Raw genomic sequence first — 19,709 nt, forward strand, 5'->3', positions numbered from 1 at the left:
AAAGCCCACTAAAGATTTTTAATTGGATTCTTTTCTTATTGTTGAGTTTTGAAGTTTTTAAATATTCTGAATATAAGTCCTTTGTAGATATGTGATTTGCAAGTATTTTCTCCTGGTCTATAATCTGTCTTTTCATTCTCTTAATAGTGTCTTCACAAGCAAAATACTTAATTTGACTCAGTCCAATTCATCAGCTTCTTCTTTTCAATCATGATTTTGGTGTCATGTAAAAGAACTTCTTGCTTACAGCCAGCTCACAAAGATTTTCTGTGTTTGCTTCTAAACACTGGATAGGTTTATATTTCACATTTGGATGTGTGGTACTTTTCAAGTTCATTTTTGTATAATGTGTGTAGTTTAGGTCAAGGTTTACTATTTTGGTATTTGGATGTCCCACTGTTCCAACACCATTTATCAAAAGTGCTATTATTTTTCCACTTTGCAACTTTGTTAAACATTATTGGCCATATTTCTATGAGTCTACTTCTGGAATCTATTCTAGTTTGGTGATCTATATGTCTATTCCTTCATCACAGTCTTGACTGTGGTAGCTTTGTACTAAGTTTTAAAATCATGTAGCTTGATTTTTCCAACATTTTTCTTTTTTAAAATTGTTTTAGATATTCTAGGTCCTTTGTCTTTCTATAAAAATTCTAAAATCGGTTTCTCTATCATGAGAAACCAATTGTTGCTATTGTTATTGCTTCAAATCTATAAATCAACTTGAGGAAAATTGATGTCTTAAGTATAGTGAATTTTACAATTCATGAATACAACATGTCTTTCTATTTATTTAAATTTTCTTTTTAAAAAATAAATTAGGAGGGGACATATGTATACCTATAGCTGATTCATGTTGATGTCTGGCAGAAACCAACACAATACTATAAAGCAATTATCCTCAATTAAAAATAAATAAATTTTTTAAATAAATAAAAATTAAAGAAGTTTTAAAAATAAGGATTTTACATTTTCACCATAAAGCTCTCATAGTTATTTTGCTACATTGATACCTAAGTATTTCATTTTGGGAGAGCTACTATAAATGGATTTTTTAATATTCCATTTTCAATTATTTATTACCAGTACACAGAAATATGATTTTTTGTGTGTAGGCTGACCTTGAACCACTTACTAAACTCATGTATTCCAGTTATTTTTTCTGGATTCCTTGGGATTTTATAAATATATAATCACACTATCTGCATAAATAGAGACAGTTTTATTTCTTCCTTTCTAATCAGTATGTCATTATTTCTTCAAATATTTTTTTTTTTTTTTAATTTTTTTTTTTTATATTATTATTATTTTTTTTTTCTCTAATTTTATTTTATTTTTTAAACTTTACATAATTGTATTAGTTTTGCCAAATATCAAAATGAATCCGCCACAGGTATACATGTGCTCCCCATCCCGAACCCTCCTCCCTCCTCCCTCCCCATACCATCCCTCTGGGCCGTCCCAGTGCACCAGCCCCAAGCATCCAGCATCATGCATCGAACCTGGACTGGCAACTCGTTTCCTACATGATATTTTACATGTTTCATTGCCATTCTCCCAAATCTTCCCACCCTCTCCCTCTCCCACAGAGTCCATAAGACTGTTCTATACATCAGTGTCTCTTTTGCTGTCTCGTACACCGGGTTATTGTTACCATCTTTCTAAATTCCATATATATGCGTTAGTATACTGTATTTATGTTTTTCCTTCTGGCTTACTTCACTCTGTATAATAGGCTCCAGTTTCATCCACCTAATTAGAACTGATTCAAATGTATTCTTTTTAATGGCTGAGTAATACTCCATTGTGTATATGTACCACAGCTTTCTTATCCATTCATCTGCTGATGGACATCTAGGTTGCTTCCATGTCTTGGCTATTATAAACAGTGCTGCGATGAACATTGGGGTACACGTGTCTCTTTCCCTTCTGGTTTCCTCAGTGTGTATGCCCAGCAGTGGGGTTGCTGGATCATAAGGCAGTTCTATTTCCAGTTTTTTAAGGAATCTCCACACTGTTCTCCATAGTGGCTGTACTAGTTTGCATTCCCACCAACAGTGTAAAAGGGTTCCCTTTTCTCCACACCCTCTCCAGCATTTATTATTTGTAGACTTTTGGATCGCAGCCATTCTGACTGGTGTGAAATGGTACCTCATAGTGGTTTTGATTTGCATTTCTCTGATAATGAGTGATGTTGAGCATCTTTTCATGTGTTTGTTAGCCATCTGTATGTCTTTTTTGGAGAAATGTCTATTTAGTTCTTTGGCCCATTTTTTGATTGGGTCGTTTATTTTTCTGGAGTTGAGCTGTAGGAGTTGCTTGTATATTTTTGAGATTAGTTGTTTGTCCGTTGCTTCATTTGCTATTATTTTCTCCCATTCTGAAGGCTGTCTTTTCACCTTGCTAATAGTTTCCTTTGATGTGCAGAAGCTTTTTAGGTTAATTAGGTCCCATTTGTTTATTTTTGCTTTTATTTCCAATATTCTGGGAGGTGGGTCATAGAGGATCCTGCTGTGATGTATGTCGGAGAGTGTTTTGCCTATGTTCTCCTCTAGGAGTTTTATAGTTTCTGGTCTTACGTTTAGATCTTTAATCCATTTTGAGTTTATTTTTGTGTATGGTGTTAGAAAGTGGTCCAGTTTCATTCTTTTACAAGTGGTTGACCAGATTTCCCAGCACCACTTGTTAAAGAGATTGTCTTTAATCCATTGTATATTCTTGCCTCCTTTGTCGAAGATAAGGTGTCCATATGTGCGTGGATTTATCTCTGGGCTTTCTATTTTATTCCATTGATCAATATTTCTGTCTTTGTGCCAGTACCATACTGTCTTGATAACTGTGGCTTTGTAGTAGAGCCTGAAGTCAGGTAGGTTGATTCCTCCAGTTCCATTCTTCTTTCTCAAGATCGCTTTGGCTATTCGAGGTTTTTTGTATTTCCATACAAATTGTGAAATTATTTGTTCTAGCTCTGTGAAGAATACTGTTGGTAGCTTGATAGGGATTGCGTTGAATCTATAAATTGCTTTGGGTAGTATACTCATTTTCACTATATTGATTCTTCCAATCCATGAACATGGTATATTTCTCCATCTATTAGTGTCCTCTTTGATTTCTTTCACCAGTGTTTTATAGTTTTCTATATATAGGTCTTTAGTTTCTTTAGGTAGATATATTCCTAAGTATTTTATTCTTTCCGTTGCAATGGTGAATGGAATTGTTTCCTTAATTTCTCTTTCTGTTTTCTCATTATTAGTGTATAGGAATGCAAGGGATTTCTGTGTGTTGATTTTATATCCTGCAACTTTACTGTAGTCATTGATTATTTCTAGTAATTTTCTGGTGGATTCTTTAGGGTTTTCTATGTAGAGGATCATGTCATCTGCAAATAGTGAGAGTATTTTTGCCATACCAGAACCATTATCTTCACATTCTGGGTCTCTGACAACACAAATGTTAGACCTTATGAGAGTTTCAGGATTTCTGAGGCACTTATTTTTTTCTCTGTTCTTCAAATTGGATCATTTCTATTTACTTAACTTCACTGACTTATTATGTCATGTCCTCTCTGCTATCAAGCCCGTTCAGTGAGCTTTTCATTTTCATTACTGTATTTCTCAATTCTAAAATTTCCATTTAGTTCTTCTTTACATCTTCTATTTCTTTGCTGAGACTTTCTATCTTCCCACTCATTCCTAGAATATGGTCATAATATCTGATTTTAAGTCTTTCTGAGATAATTTTAACATCTGTGATTCTGGCACTGGTATCTCTTTTCTGCCTTTTCCCAAGTGAGTGCAGATTTCACAGGTTCTTTTTAAGCTGAGTAATCCAAGATTGTATTCTGGACATTTTGAATATAATCTTTTGAGAATCTGGCTCCTATTTAAGTCCCACCAAGAGTGCTGGTGTTTTTATTTTAGCCAGTAATTGACCCAGCTGGGTTCACATTTCAAGTTCTGACCATCCTTCTGTAGCCTGCATTTCCAATTTCAGTTTAGTGTGCAAAGCCTTTGAAGTCATACTGAATGTATTCCATAACTGTCCCACGCAGTGTCCAGTTTGGGGCTTGGGAGTGGTCTATCCCATAATTTGGTCCTCAGTGTGCCATTCAGGATCACACTCAAGCACGCACAGCTTGGAAGTCAGCTCAGGAGTCTGTGAGCAATTTTAAGTGGTCACTTTCCCAAGCTTCTCATTCACCTGCAATCCTCTGGATTCCTGGGGCTTCCTTTTTTCAGCTTCCTGCAGAAAGCTAGGGCTTCATTAGCCCTATTCTTCCATATACTTCCCATAACCATGCCCACATCAGGGCCAAGCAACAGAAGAGCAGAAGGGAAACGAAAAGCAATGGGACTTGCCCCACTCTCTTGAGACCACAGCTCCTCCAATCTGAGAGGAAGGGTCCTATCCTTCCGAGATTCAGGCTCCTGCCTGCCCCACTGACGCCACTGCCCAGGACTGCTTGAGGCCTGGGGTGCAAGAGAATGAAGAAAAAGGGGGAAAAAAAGAAAAAAGAGAAGGATGTGGGATTGCCACATTCTGAGTATTAGGAGACGTCTTTCCTCTTCCTTGGGTCAGAACTAATGGGATTCTCCTGGTGCTTTTTCTGTCCATGTTAATAATGCTCACGTCCAAGTTTCAGGATACATTAAGTTCAGGCTGGGGCATACTGGAAGAAAAAAAATGGTAAACTCACCGACGGTTCAGTAGTACTTTGAATTCTGGTCTTCTTCCCCAATCTGCCTCCTACTATTTATTTTTCAGAGTCCTCAAATAGCCACTCCAAGCATTCTGTCCAGGTCTTACAGCTGCATTCAGTGGGAAAGACAGGGTGAAGTGTGCTTACTCCATCTTATCTGGAACCAGAACCTGGACTACTGCTTCTCATAACAAACTTTGTAGAACTGACTGACTCAACTACTTGTTAAATTTGATCATAAGAAATTAAAATTTTAAAGTAAATATATCCTGTAATAATCTTACTGAGGAAAAGGGAACAAGCAACTTAACAGGATCACATTATTTTAAGCATATATACTTTTGGCTATACAATTATTAGGAAAAAAGTGAAGTTCTTAATTATACTTTGCTTTACTTCTCTAAATCTTATTTTACCTAGGGATTTTTGTGAATACTAGGACTGTTATAAAATTTTTAAAAGAAGGAAAAAAAAAAAAAAAAGATTTATTGAAAGTATGACTCAGAGAAAGCCCAGTGCACTTGAGAAGCTATAAAGTGTTAAGGAAATTGAAAAACAGTTCAGGATGACCAACACTAAGTGTAAGCCCAACAGTTTCAAGAAAACAGTACAGAAAAACAAGCAGATATCAACTCAAGGTTTTGTATGCCATGTTAATTTAAAGTGGGTATAAAGAAAGCAAAGGAAGGCCCTGAAGTGTTTTAGCAATGGACAGGGAGTGACATGATTTTCTTGAAGGATTACTCTTCTGCAGAACATAAAAGTGTATAGAAAATGAATCTTATTGTCTGACTCTAAGCTGGGGGGTCTCATCAAGTTGGAGAACAGTATATACAGTAGGACTCCACATGTGGTTGGGGGTTATGGGTAGGGAGGGAGATTTTATACACACACATGCACATACAGACATGCACACATACATAAAATGTTATGATACACATCATATATAATTGAATGATTACATATCATATATATCCATAAATCATGTGATTATATTAATTTATATCTTATTATGATTCTATATAACATATATATGTATATATTCATGTATGTAGACAAATGGATAGATTAAATATGTATTGAATGTTTCAGGAAAAAACAAAAGAAACCAGTAAAAGTGGTTAGAGAGGAGAGTGAAAGGGCTAAGGGAAAAAACCTTTTACTTTTTACAGTACTCTTCTGTTTGATTTTAAATTCTTTTACCATGAACATTTACACTCTTAAAAAGGGTTATAAAAAAAAAAAAGGAAGGAGAACATATGCAAAAGTTAAATATGATATAGATATAAGACATTAAACTAAGATATGTATGAGCCTACCATTCAGTAGCACTGTTCCTAGCATATAGTAAGCACTCAAACACAGTTACAGATCTTCCTACAAATAAGATGTTATTAATCATTTATAAAGAAGGGTCACAACAAAAAACAGCTGATTTTAATTACACTACGCTATACTGCACAAATTTACCAGGTATTTTCAAGCATTTAGAAATTTGAGAAAAGATAAAGAGTAAAAATGGATTTTAAAGATATTTATTATTATCATTTAATTATACTTTTGCTATAAAAAGAAATGTTTGCATATTTTTCTCAATTTCTTAAGCACTGAAGGGTATAAAGGGAAAAGAGTCTCTCCTCTCCTGGTCCCTCTAATTCCAATACACAAACATAGCCATTCCCAACGGCTCAATGGCTTCTTGAGTTCTATACAATTGCAGACTTTCTTTGTGCATATAAAACACATACAAATATGTATATTTATATATATTATATTCTCTTTCAAGGAAATTAATCTCTGCTCCTTTAAATAATCTAGACCTACTCTATTTCTTAAATGTCATTTTTCTAAACCCAAATAGAGTAATGAATAAACAAATCCTTAAACTGCCAGATGAAGCTAAATCGTCCAAGTTCGGATATACTTAAATGGACAGGTTGAACAGTTGAAGTTCTCAATGATCTCCTAACATCCCTTGATAGAAAAGATAAAGCTTAAATAGGGCAAACAAAAGTTACTTTAAGGGGAAAAAATTACTAGGTAAAATGAACAACATGGCAGATGAAAGGTTTTTAAAAGATTAAAAGATGTAATGAGGGGTAAGGTGTTATCCCTAATCTTTAGGTCCCAAAGTCTGACTACTATGCTCTTTCACAAAGGAAGTTATTTGAGATCTTCTAACATACCCATCGGAGAAGGCAATGGCACCCCACTCTAGCACTCTTGCCTGGAAAATCCCATGGACGGAAGAGCCTGGTAGGCTGCAGTCCATGGGGTCGCTTAGAGTTGGACATGACTGAGCGACTTCACTTGCACTTTTCACTTTCATGCACTGGAGAAGGAAATGGCAACCCACTCCAGTGTTCTTGCCTGGAGAATCCCAGGGAAGGGGGAGCCTGGTGGGCTGCCGTCTATGGGGCTGCACAGAGTCAGACACGACTGAAGCGACTTAGTAGCAGCAGCAGCAGCAACATACCCATATCTGATGGCACAGAAGAAGGAAAGCAAAAAGCAAAGGGGAAAAGGAAAGATATACCCATCTGAATGCAGAGTTCCAAAGAATAGCAAGCAGAGATAAGAAAGCCTTCCTCAGCGATCAATGCAAAGAAAGAGAGGAAAACAATAGAATCTGAAAGACTAGAGATCTCTTCAAGAAAATTAGAGATACCAAGGGAATATTTTATGCAAAGATAGGCACAATAAAGGACAGAAATGGTAGGGACCTAACAGAAGCAGAAGATATTAAGAAGAGGTGGCAAGAATACGCACAAGAACCGTACAAAAAAAATCTTCACGACCCAGATAATCACGATGGTGTGATCACTCACCTAGAGACAGACATCCTGGAATGTGAAGTCAAGTGGGTCTTAGGAAGCATCACTATGAACAAAACTAGTGGAGGGGATGGAATTCCAGTTCAGCTATTTCAAATCCTAAAAGATGATGCTGTGAAAGTGCTGCACTCAATATGCCAGCAAATTTGGAAAACTCAGCAGTGGCCACAGGACTGGAAAAGGTCAGTTTTCATTCCAATCCCAAAGAAAGGGAATGCCAAAGAATGCTCAAACTACCAACAATTGCACTCATCTCACACGCTAGTAAAGTAATGCTCAAAATTCTCCAAGCCAGGCTTCAGCAATACGTGAACCGTGAACTTCCAAATGTTCAAGCTGGTTTTAGAAAAGGCAGAGGAACCAGAGATCAAATTGTCAACATCCTCTGGATCATTGAAAAAGCAAGAGAGTTCCAGAAAAACATCTATTTTTGCTTTATTGACTATGCCAAAGCCTTTGACTGTGTGGATCAAAATAAACTGTGGAAAATTCTGAAAGAGACGGGAATACCAGACCACCTGACCTACCTCTTGGAAAACCTGTATGCAGGTCAGGAAGCAACAGATAGAACTGGATACAGAACAACAGACTGGTTCCAAAGAGGAAAAGGAGTACATCAAGGCTGTATATTGTCACCCTGCTTATTTAACTTATATGCAGAATAGATCATGAGAAACACTGGGCTGGAGGAAGCACAAGCTGGAATCAAGATTGCCGGGAGAAATATCAATAACCTCAGATATGTAGATGACACCACCCTTATGGCAGAAAGTGAAGAGGAACTAAACAGCTTCTTGATGAAAGTGAAACAGGAGCGTGAAAAAGTTGGCTTAAAGCTCAACATTCAGAAAACTAAGATCATGGCATCCGGTTCCATCACTTCATGGGAAACAGATGGGGAAACAGTGGCTGACTTTATTTTTCTGGGCTTCAAAATCACTGTAGATGGTGACTGCAGCCATGAAATTAAAAGACACTTACTCCTTGGAAGCAAAGTTATGACCAACCTAAACAGCATATTAAAAAGCAGAGACAATACTTTGCCAACAAAGGTCTGTCTAGTCAAGGCTATGGTTTTTCCAGTGGTCATGTATGGATGTAAGAGTTGGACTGTGAAGAAAGCTGAGCACTGAAGAATTGATGCTTTTGAACTATGGTATTGGAGAAGACTCTTGAGAGTCCCTTGGACTGCAAAGAGATCCAACCAGTCCATCCTAAAGGAGATCAGTCCTGGGTGTTCATTGGAAGGACTGATGCTGAAGCTGAAACTCCAATACTTTGGCCACCCCATGCGAAGAGCTGACTCACTGGAAAAGACCCTGATGCTGGGAAAGATTGAGGGCAGGAGGAGAAGGGGAGGACAGAGGATGAGATGGCTAGATGGCATCACCGACTCAATGGACATGGGTTTGGGTGGACTCTGGGAGTTGGTGATCTACAGGGAGGCCTGGCGTGCTGCAGTTCATGGTGTTGCAAAGAGGCGGACATGACTGAGCGATTGAACTGAACTGAATTGATGGAACTGAAACTCAGAGAGGGCAAGTAAATTTGGAATAACTTTCACAGACATTCTATACTGAACAGATCAGGGGGTCTACTCCAGAAATCACGTATTTCTTATATTCTTATGACTGGGGGAAGAAAGGAGTCACATTTTACAGCAGCAGCTAAAGACTTCAAGCAGGGAAGGCAGAAGAGGTAGAGCTGATCTTCTGTAGTAGTAACCTTTAATCTCAACTTTCAGCTTGTGCTCTGCAGTCTCCAAAGCAAAAATAAAATTCAGGACCAATATTCCAGGGTTTAAAAAAAAGTTCCCACAAGTCAAAACAAAAATCACAATCTCTTTTTGGGCTGTAAGGAAAACACAGTTTTCCCCTGCATTTATATGGGGAAAGAAAAATTCCTAGTTCAACTGAGGAAAAAATTACTTGGTTATAACAGTGGTATTTACTCTATTTGATATCAATAGGATCTTCACTTGCTTTTAGAAGATCTAGAGGAGAAAAATGTTTAAATATTTAAAGAAGCTTTAAATTAATTACTTTCTCATCCAAGGTAAATATATAAAGAGAAAAACCTCAGTTTTACTTAATTTAGTGCTTTGAAAAGGCAGAAGAGATAAGATGATATTGATCATTTACAGCATGAAGAGCTAAAATGGGATAGAAAGGCTGGGCAATTTTCTAGTTTTAAGTTCAACAAACTTCATTAGATTGAACACATCGTGGAGGTAAGACACATAAGGATTAGTGGTGTGTGTGTGTGTGTGTGTGTGTGTATGTAGAAGGAAATGGAAGTACAACAAACTTCATTAGATTGAACACATCATGGAGGTAAGACACATAAGGATTAGTGGTGTGTGTGTGTGTGTGTGTCTGTGTGTGTGTATAGAAGGAAATGGAAGTACAACAAACTTTATTAAACACATTATGGAGGGAAGACACAGGATTACTGGTGCGTGTGTGTGTGTGTGTGTGTGTGTAGAAGGAAATGGCAATCCACTCCAATATTCTTGCCTGGGAAATCCCATGGACAAAGAAGCCTGGCAGGCTATAGTCCATGGGGTCACAAGAGTCAGAGACGACTTAGAACTAAACCACCACTTGTTTCAACTGGAAGCAAGTAAACAAAATATAAACTTCTCAAGATCCTAGGAAGACTTCCTTTGATGAAAAGATATGAGGATAAATTTTAGTCATTTTATAATATTCTGAATTTCCACATCACACTACCTATATGCAAAGATTAAAAAAAAAACAACTTCAAAACCAAATATAAACCATTTTCTGGAAGATCCAATTGACTGTCTCTTGTAACAATGAAGAACTAAACATCTATATCATGGTTTTGAGAATCTAAACCTTAGTCACTCAAAGATGACTTTACCAACTAGTATTTATAACACTCTTTAACAAATTATTCCAGAATCTTAATAATTTTTTTTCTTACCAAAAAAATAATTTATTAAAATGAAACCAGAAATAGAAGAGTTAATGTTATCCTATTCTCCCACAACTCCATTTACAAATGTACAGTATCACAAAATACAAAGCCACTTTCTACTATCACTCTGCTACTAAGCATAATATGTCAAGTTTAAATGTACAAAATACATTTGGCCTAAAATAAATGTAAACAAATTGTAAAGTGCATATAAGAATAAACTAGGTAATATCTAATCATGTTAAAACCTACTGAAAGAAGTGTGTTGGTCCAATAGCAATTGGTGTCCTAGTCCCCACACCACGATCTCAATTTTTTTCCCAATATAAAGGTTTCTTGGAGAAAAGGGTTCCTGATTCCAACTCTGGTGCAGGGAAAGAAAGTTCAAGGCAAGCCTGGAACATGTACTATGTCAGTAAGCTAGTCACATAAAAGAACACTAAAGTTACATCAGGAGGACAAGCAGCCAATTTAAAAGGGCTTCCACCAGTCAAAAGAAGTGGAAATTTTAGCGTAAAAAGAATAATAACTGGCAATGGATTGAAAGAAAACAGAAAAATCCATGATCTCATAGTGATACTCAAAACAGAAAAACAGCTCACTATTCACATAAGGGCATAACTTGTTATTTTGAAAATTGGTAAATAAACAGGAAAAAAAATCAGGTCTTTATCCTGTCCTTCTTGTAGTAACTATCATTTCAGGAGAACAAACGGCTGATGAAATAAAATTCTACTCTGTAGAATAATTCCAATTCAGAAATTTGGAAGGAATAAAAGAATCAGAAATATTTTACAAGCCCTATGGAAACAATGGATGAAGACAATGTACTCCATCAGCAACAATAACAACATGGATTTCATCGAGCCACTAGGTCTAAGTACAAGTTCACAGGAAATGTGGAGGATAGAGGAACATGTTACCACCACAAGGATGCAATCAGCCAAATCCAGATGTGGACTGCTCTAGCAAACTAAGAACTTCATTTCTCAACAAACAAACTGCAACGCCAAAATTAAAAAAAAAAAAAGAGGAGGGGGAATTGATGTATATTAAGAGATACTTAAGAGAGATGTCAACTAAATGCAAAGTGCTTACCGTGCACGTGAATCTTTATTTGAATAACTCAATGTAAAAAGAGTATTTTTAAGACAGTAGGAGAAATTAAATACTGGCTGTTAGATTTTATATGGTATTGAGAAATAATTTTCTTAGGTGTTTAAGACTACAGTGTTTATGTCATTAATAAAGGAATTCCCTAATGTAAATTATGGACTTTAGTTAACAATAATGTATCAATACTGTTTCACCAACAGTAACAAATATACTACACTAATGCAAGATGTTAATAACAGAGGAAACTGTGGATGGGGACTCTGAACTTCCACTCAGTTTTTCCTGTAAACCTGAACCAGTTCTAAAAAAGTAAAGTCTACTAATTAAAAAAAAAGAAAAACTGGAACATGGGCTTTCTCTCCAATCCATTCTTAAAACTGGTCACCTGCAGAGTTTCCACAGTATTATTATTTCACTTTTTCAATAATGTAGATTCTCCCAAATTTTCCTAATGTTTAACATAAATTACCTCTAATATATTCTCATATCATTCTTTTTTTTTTTTTGGTAGGGAATACGTGACTAAGACTTTCTATGTTCCAATAAATATAAATTAGTGCACTCACAAAACCATTAATCATCAAGAAAGTTCTTACAAAGCAATGTCTGGCATATTTTTATTATTTCCAGCAAAATGCTAAGGCCTTCACACTTTAGGGCCAATGAGAAAGGAATATTCTAGTAATGAGCATTATGCATGAGCTGAGGAAATCTAGAATTGTGAAGTACAGGAAGAGACAGAGAAAAAGGAGAATGGAAGGAATTCAGGAAAAGAAATAATGAGAATTTTGAAAAGGTGGACTGATTTTATTAAAATGAACAAAACTTAGGGTTCAGGCTAAATTCATCATAAAATATCATTTTATGTTAAAAAGAAATAAATCCTATAAACTGAACAACAATTTTAAACCAACCAGTCCTATAAAGGGCTAACCTCTGGTTATATACCTTTTCCTTACGCATATAGCCTTTTTATTGGGGTCACTGAGTAAGAAAATCATTATGACAACAGACAGGCAGGAACAAGAAGTTCAGCTCCATTAAAAGGTTCTCAAAGGGTCTAGATTCCAAAGCACCTTCAACAAAAAGAAGTTATGAGGCTTAAGTATCCAGAAGGCATGGTTAGAAAGCCAAGAAAAGAAAGTCAAGGACTGCCCATTGAAATACAGACCGAAAGATTAAAAAAACCCATTTATTTTGGAAAGTGAAAAGTTCTGAAGAACTAAAAACAGGTAAAAAAAACATTTTAGGTAATAGTATGAAAGATGAAATAAGAAGGAAAGGAGAGACTCAGCATCCAACGATCTCCAATTCACCCATTAAAAGGTACTAAACTGTTCTTTAAGCTTTATCGCATAGAATCCTGAGTAAACCATGGCCAAAATAGGCAGGAGAACTTACTGAAAGGGCTGTAAAGCTGTATCCTGCCTCATCTGGAAGCATTTCCTTAGGATCAAGTAGGAGAAAGACAGGTGAAGCAGCACTGACCAAGCCAAGCTGATATTAACATACTTTCTGATATTAACATAATATGGACTTGGCTGAGAGTAAAACAGATCACTTGGGATCTGTGCAAGCCAGGATAAGATAGCTCTAGCTGCACCTGTTTGTTCGTATCACTGAGATGCAAACAGCTCAAAATAAACATGGAAGAGCAGAAAAGGTGAGGAAAAGAGAGCACCATTCTTTTCTCTATTCTTCCTTCTCTATTTTTTCGAGTAGTTACAATGGGTGCTTATCATATCCACTGTCTTCCTGATTTCCCATGTTTTGGGAAAGCTAAGTTTGGCCTAAAAACAACTATTAAACAGATCTATAATTGTAATAGCATCATACTCTAAAAAAAATGAGTCATTTAGTAGAGAAACTTGGGACAATGAGAAAGCTTAAGGCAAAGGGCAGTGATTAAAACAACAGATGCTGCCAGAATACATAATACACATTTCATTAACTTAACAGAAACTAATTTACTGAAATTCCAAACAACAGTGATTCACAAAGATAGCACATTCACCCTAGAGAATATACAGCTGTGAATCTGGGGGTCTTAAGCTACATAGCATTTTGTCCTTGTTATTTCCACCAATTACAGCAACTTCCTTTGCTCTGTATGTTAATACTAAATTCCTTTAGACACTAATGAATGTCCCATAGCAATATCAACCCTCTAGAGTTTAATAAGATAATTCAGTGTGCTAATCACACCTCTATGATCCAGAAAAAATATTTAAATATCAGTAATATCAGATTATGTCATAAACTGAAAATACAAAGATGAATCAAACTGGCCATGTATTAAGGGTTTTACATCAGTAGAATGATGTCAGAAAAAAAGTTACTTATCCTTGTAGTAAAATAATAGGGACTCAAGTAGTAACACGGACCTCAAAAATGATGGCCAGGGCCAGAAAGGAGTTATTTGATGAAATTGAAGGTAATGAAATCAACATGTAACAAATATTATTTTTTATCCACCCTTCAGTGTGATTTGAAGGCAGCTTTCTTAATGTGATTAAATCGTGTTTAACATCCAAAAACACAAGAAGAAACAACTCAGAGGTGTTTATACTTGGTTATTTTTTAAAAAAGGTAAATTTTACCATAACAAACATTATGCAAACACTTACTAATGCAGAATGTTTCAGGTAATTCACTCCCTCTTATCCTTACTCACCATGAAAAGAAATTCCCCAAATCTAAATATTCTAAGCAATCAGTATCTACAATTACTAGCTAGCAATAAAATGTCCAAGATAAAAATGTTCAGCATGGTTACACTTAGTTGACACCAGAATATTCAACTGATAAAGGATGTAACTTGAGGTTCAAAGACAATAATAAATTGTTTGGCATATCATACAAAGCAGCTTACCTTGTAGTTTTTTCAATACAGCAACCTCCATTTTCAGAACTTGCTTTGGTTGTTGAGCTGATTCCACCTTCAGTGCAACATTTTCCCTGGTGAGCATGTCCAAGGCATCGTAAATTTCTCCAAAGCCCCCACCCCCAATCTTCCTCAACTGCATGGGAAATAAAATAAGAACACATACACAATTAATAGATTCTAATTAGAAGTTGATTCATCTCTTATATTTACAAAATAATATATAATTGACTATCCCTATTTTATGCTAAAAGATCTCAATATTGTTAACTGAGTATATGCCAAGAATGAATACTTAGAAATAATGTCAAAATTTTTTCCCACAGATTTGTCCACAAGAAGTACTGAATTTATTTCAGCCACAAACAATTTTAAAATTAGGTCTACAGCCAGCATCAGAAACATCATAAAAGACACAGTATCTGAAGCTTCACTTCCCACATATAACTCTCAACCACCAGATCTGTTCTAATTCTAAGGCAATCATTTGAAGATGTTTTAAATCCCTAGCATCTTTTTTACCAACTGAAATCTCCTCTGGAACCAGACTGAGATGTGTCTGTGTGGAGGTTGGAGGGACAGGCCACCAGAGCCCAGTTCTCTCAGCACCATTTACCCTCCTCTTGGAGGCACTGAATAGCTACACAGAACATAGAAAATGGGCCAGCAGCTTGGGGTTAAGGGAACTAGAGGACCCCAAGGCACCAAAGAAGTCATTTGGAGGTGGCCCCTCCAATGCTCAAGCTTGCTAGTTGCCACATGGGTAAGAAATACAAACCATATAGGCAGAACTCTTTTTAACTCCTAATCCATAAGACTGTGATCAAAATAAATGATTGTTTTAAGCCTCTAAATTTTGATGTAGCTTGTTACTGGGTTGGTCAAAAACTTTATTTGGGTTTTTCCATAAGATGTAACAGAAAAACCCAAACGAATCTTTTGGCCAACTCAATGAAGAACAGATAACCAAAAGACCATCCTAAACAATGAGCCTGTAATTTTTTTTTTACTAAGAGGCCACTATGCCACTCAAATTTGGCAGACATGCTCCACATGTATATTGGCTCTCATTATCAAGACAGAGCAACTATGCCAGGCATAGCTGCATTTGTCACCTTTTGATATGGACCCCACTCCAGTACTCTTGCCTGGAAAATCCCATGGACGGAGGAGCCTGGTAGGCTGTAGTCCACGGGGTTGCTAAGTCGGGCAAGACTGAGCGACTTCACTTTCATTTTTCACTTTCATGCATTGGAGAAGGAAATGGCGACCCACTCCAGTGTTCTTGCCTGGAGAATCCCAGGGACGGGGGAGCCTGGTGGGCTGCCGTCTATGGGGTCGCACAGAGTTGGACACGACTGAAGTGACTTAGCAGATATGTCTAATGGAGAACTGCCAACCTTTACCACAGCACTTAACACAAAGCTCTCACCAAAGCAACACACGTGCCTGACTTATATAAAGATTACCAACTGCTGGAATCTCCCTGCACCAGCCATGATGATAAGGTTCTTTCCTATGTTTACTCAAGAAAATTTTCAAAGTCTATTGCTTTGCCTAATAAGTAAAACACTGTACCATAAAAACAAAATTTTTATTTCTAGATGAATAATCTGCTTTTTGCAATCTGTTGACAGATGAAGGAAACAATTGAATAACTTGGCTAAACTTGCCAGTGGAACAAAACTTTGGTTAACAAAAGACCAGGTAGCAATAAAACATATTTAAATATATGTAAAAGAAAAATGCTTCTTCACTGGAAGAAAAAGAGCAGATTCCAAGTCCAGGGCAAGGAAGCCATCAAAAGACTATAAGGATCATGTTAAAAAGACTCAGGAGACAACTTGAAGGAAATCCCTTTAGTCAAATGAGACAATTTAAACATCAATAACAATGATAACTACAACAGACTGAAACACATGAAATATGCTTAAATCCATGAATTCTTAATCATAATTTTTAAAATTTCATTAGTCACTCTGAGAAGATGCTCAGTTCAGTTCAGTCACTCAGTTGTGTCTGACTCTTTGCGACTCCATGGACTACAACACACCAGGCCTCCCTGTCCATCACAAACTCCCGGAGTTTACTCAAACTCATGTCCATTGAGTCGGTGATGCCATCCAACCATCTCATCCTCTGTCGTCCCGTTCTCCTCCAGCCCTCAATCCTTCCCAGCATCAGCGTCTTACAAATGAGTCAGTTCTTCACATCAGGTGGCCAAAGTATTGGAGTTTCAGCTTCAACACCAGTCCTTCCAATGAATATTCAGGACTGATTTCCTTTAGGATGGGCTGGTTGGATCTCCTTGCAGTCCAAGGGACTCTCAAGAGTCTTCTCCAACACCACAGTTCAAAAGCATCAATTCTTTGGCGCTCAGCTTTCTTTATAGTCCAACTCTCACATCCATACATGACTACTGGAAAAACTATAGCTTTGACTAGATGGACCTTTGTCAGCAAAGTCATGTCTCTGCTTTTTAATACATTGTCTAGTTTTGTCATAGCTTTTCTTCCAAGGAGCAAACGTCTTTTAATTTCATGTCTGAAGTCACCATCTGCAGTGATTTTGGAGCCCAGAAAAATAAAGTCTTTCACTTTTTCCATTGTTTCCCCATCTATTTGCCATGAAGTGATGGGACCAGATGCCATGATCTTAGTTTTCTGAATGTTGAGTTTTAAGCCAACTTTTTCACTTTCCTCTTTCACTTTCATCAAGAGGCTCCTCGCTATCTGCCATAAGGGTAGTGTCATCTGCATATCTGAGGTTATTGATATTTCTCCCAGCAATCATGATTCAAGCTTTGCTTCTTTCAGCCCAGCATTTCTCATGATGTACTATGCATATAAGTTAAATAAGCAGGGTGACAATATACTGCCTTGACATACTCCTTTCCCAATTTGGAACCAGTCTGTTGTTCCATGTCCAGTTCTAAGTATTGCTTCCTGACCTGCATATAGGTTTCTCAAGAGGCAGGTTCAGGTGGTCTGGTATTCCCATCTCTTTCAGAATTTTCCACAGTTTGTTGTGATCCACAGGGTCAAAGGCTTTGGCATAGTCAATAAAGCAGTAGATGTTTTTCTGAAACTCTCTAGTTTTTTTGATATCCAATGGATGTTGGCAATTTGATCTCTGGTTCCTCTGCCGTTTCTAAATCCAGCTTGAACATCTGGAAGTTCATGGTTCACATATTGTTGAAGCCTGGCTTGGAGAATTTAGAGTATTACTTTGCTAGCGTGTGAGTTGAGTGCAATTTTGAAGTAGTTTGAGAGTTCTTTGGCATTGCCTTTCTTTGGGATTGGAATGAAAGCTGACCTTTTCCAGTCCTGTGGCCACTGCTGAGTTTTCCAAATTTGCTGGCATATTGAATGCAGCACTTTCAAAGCATCATCTTTTAGGATTTGAAATAGCTCAACTGGAATTCCATCACCTCCACTAGCTTTGTTCTTAGTGATGGTTCCTAAGGCCCACTTGACTTTCCATTCCAGGATGTCTGGCTGTAGGCTGGTGATCACACCATCGTGATTATCTGGGTCATGAAGATCTTTTTTGTATAGTTCTTGTGTGTATTCTTGCCACCTCTTCTTAATATCTTCTGCTTCTGTTAGGTCTATACTATTTCTGTCCTTTATTGAGCCCACCTTTGCATGAAATATTCCCTTGGTATCTCTAATTTTCTTGAAGAGATCTCTAGTCTTTCCCATTCTATTGTTTTCCTCTATTTCTTTGCACTGATCACTGAGGAAGGCTTTCTTATCTCTCCTTGCTATTCTTTGGAACTCTGGATTCAAATGGGTGTATCTTTCCTTTTTTCCCATGCCTTTCACTTTTCTTCTTTTCATAGCTGTTTGCAAGGCCTCATCAGACAACCATTTTGCCTTTTTGCATTTCTTTTCCTTGGGGATGGTCTTGATCAGTGCCTCCTGTACAATGTCACCAACCTCCATCCATAGTTCTTCAGGCACTCTATCTATCAGATCTAATTCCTTGAATCAACTTGTCACTTCAAATGTAGTAAGGGATTTGATTTAGGTCATACCTAAATGGTTTAGTGGTTTTCCTTATTTTCTTCAATTTAAGTCTGAATTTGGCAATAAGGAGTTCATGATCTGAGCCACAGTCAGCTCCCAGTCTTGTTTTTGCTGACTGTATAGAGCTTCTCTCTCTTTGGCTGCAGAAAATATAATCAATCTGTTTTCAATGTTGACCATCTGGTGATGTCCATGTGTAGAGTCTTCTCTTGTGTTGTTGGAAGAGGGTGTTTACTATGACCAGTGCATTCTCTTGGCAAAACTCTGTTAGCTTTTGCCCTGCTTCATTCTGTACTCCAAGGCCAAATTTGCCCATTACTCCAGGTATTTCTTGACTTCCTACTGTTGCATTCCAGTCCCCTATAATGAAAAGGACATCTTTTTTGGGTGTTAGTTCTAGGGGGTCTTGTAGGTCTTCATAGAACTGTTCAACTTCAGCTTCCTCAGCATTATTGGTCAGGGCATAGACTTGGATTACTGTGACACTGAATGGTTTTCCTTGGAAATGAACAGAGATCATTCTGTCGTTTTTGAGACTGCATCCAAAAGATCAGACTCTTTTGCTAACTATGATGGCTACTCCATTCTTCCTGCAGTAGTAGATATAATGGCCATCTGAGTTAAATTCACCCATTCCAGTCCATTTTAGTTCACTGATTCCTAAAATGTCGATGTTCACTCTTGCCATCTCCTGTTTGACCACTTCCAATTTGCCTTGATACATGGACCTAACATTCCAGGTTCCTATACAATATTACTCTTTACAGCATCGGACTTTACTTCCATCACCAGTCACAACCACAACTGGGTGTTGTTTTTGCTTTGGCTCTGTCTCTTCATTCTACTGGACTTATTTTTCCACTGATGTCCAGTAGCATATTGGGCACCTACCAACCTAGGGAGTTCATCTTTCAGTGTCCATCTTTTTGCCTTTTCATACTGTTCTTGGGGTTCTCAAGGCAAGAATATTGAAGTGGTTTGCCATTCTCTTCTCCAGTGGACCATATTTTGTCAGAACTCTCCACCATGACCCGTCCATATGGGTGGCCCTACACAGCATGGCTCATAGTTTCACTGAATTAGACAAGGCTGTGGTCCATGTGATCAGATTGGTTAGTTTTCTGTGACTGTGGTTTTCAGTCTGTCTTCCCTCTGATGGAGAAGGATAAGAGGCTTATGGAAGCTTCCTGATGGGAGAGACT

The 19,709-nt window shown here is 37.2% G+C and overlaps 1 protein-coding gene across 11 annotated transcripts in view; it reads right to left on the reverse strand.

Moving 5' to 3' along the window:
- Window positions 1-19,709, reverse strand: part of TTBK2 (tau tubulin kinase 2) — a 137,199-nt gene that overhangs the window by 74,595 nt on the left and 42,895 nt on the right. For 8 of the 11 annotated variants that reach the window (XM_070797370.1, XM_070797374.1, XM_019968613.2 and 5 more), the window contains one exon: window positions 14,465-14,612. In XM_070797370.1, coding sequence (XP_070653471.1) covers window positions 14,465-14,612 — 148 coding nt within the window. Of the gene's footprint in view, window positions 1-1,718; window positions 1,965-4,200; window positions 4,670-4,696; window positions 4,809-14,464; window positions 14,613-19,709 lie in introns of those variants that run through there. The other 3 variants (XM_019968617.2, XM_070797376.1, XM_070797377.1) reach the window with 3 other exon arrangements.

Source organism: Bos indicus, chromosome 10 (genome assembly GCF_029378745.1).
Source record: "Bos indicus isolate NIAB-ARS_2022 breed Sahiwal x Tharparkar chromosome 10, NIAB-ARS_B.indTharparkar_mat_pri_1.0, whole genome shotgun sequence".
Lineage (NCBI taxonomy): Eukaryota > Metazoa > Chordata > Mammalia > Artiodactyla > Bovidae > Bos > Bos indicus.